Genomic DNA, 1,024 nt, shown 5'->3' with positions numbered 1-1,024 from the left:
GGACGTGGCCGTGGAGGGAGACAGAATGGGCGTAGAGGAAGCGATCTCGTCCTGTACGTCCCGCTTGGGACTGTCGTGCGCGAGGTCGCGCTGGTGAGGGAAGAGGCGGAACAGATGGAGGCGGATGGAGAGGTGATGATAGTGGGGGAGGAAGATGTCGTGAAGGTGGGAGACCAACAGGTACCCGGGGCGGTATCGGTGGCGGGCCACTCAAAGTTTGAGGAGGACGTGGAGATCGCCGAGCTGAACGCGGACGGGGAGCGCGCGCTGGTGGCGCGCGGGGGCCACGGTGGTCGCGGGAATGTGTCTTTCAAGTCGTCTACGAATCGGTCTCCGGAACTAGCGGAGCCGGGGGAGTCCGGGGAGTCGCGACGCGTGGAGCTAGAGCTGAAGAGCATTGCGGACGTGGGTCTGGTGGGGATGCCGAACGCGGGGAAGAGCACGCTGTTGCGTGCGATGTCTGCGGCCAAGCCGCGAGTGGCGGCGTACCCGTTCACGACGCTGCGGCCGCACATCGGGGTGGTGCGAGCGGTGGAGCGCGGGGTGCCGCTGCACCGGACGCTGAGCGTGGCCGACATCCCGGGGCTGATCGAGGGCGCGCACGCCAACCGCGGGCTCGGCCACGCCTTCCTGCGCCACATCGAGCGCACGCGCGTGCTGGTGTACGTGCTCGACATGGGCGGCGAGCATGCAGTGTGCGAGCTCGCTGTGCTTCGCAAAGAGCTAGAGCTGCACGAGCCGGGCCTCTCGCGGCGCCGGAAGTGCATCGTCGCCAACAAGATGGACGTTACCGGCAGCGGCGACGCGCTTCGCAAGCTCGTGAACAGTGTCGGCGACGCCGTCGACGTCTTCCCGGCCTCCGCCAAGCACGGCACCGGCATCGCTGCCGTTGTGGAACACCTCTCCTCGGCGGTGGTGTAGTCTTTCACCCACGCGCGCGCGTACGCCACAGAAGCGTCCGCCGCGCGGCCGCCGATCTCCCCCGCCGCGCGCCAAGTCAAACAGGTGGCGCGCGAGAGCGCGC

General features: G+C 68.3%; 1 protein-coding gene across 1 annotated transcript in view; it reads left to right on the top strand.

Annotated features, from left to right (window-relative positions):
• The window catches only part of CHC_T00007475001 (hypothetical protein), a 3,717-nt gene that overhangs the window by 125 nt on the left and 2,568 nt on the right, over positions 1-1,024 (top strand). The window contains exons 2-3 of the mRNA XM_005711154.1: positions 36-84; positions 223-1,024. The exon at positions 223-1,024 is cut by the window's right edge and continues 1,954 nt beyond it. Of these exons, the coding sequence (XP_005711211.1) occupies positions 36-84; positions 223-1,024 (851 nt within the window). The remainder of the gene's footprint in view (positions 1-35; positions 85-222) is intronic.

Source organism: Chondrus crispus, genomic scaffold, assembly GCF_000350225.1.
Source record: "Chondrus crispus Stackhouse genomic scaffold, scaffold_75, whole genome shotgun sequence".
Lineage (NCBI taxonomy): Eukaryota > Rhodophyta > Florideophyceae > Gigartinales > Gigartinaceae > Chondrus > Chondrus crispus.
The sequence above is the reverse complement of the archived record's forward strand: the minus strand, read 5'-3'. Positions and strand labels throughout refer to the sequence as shown.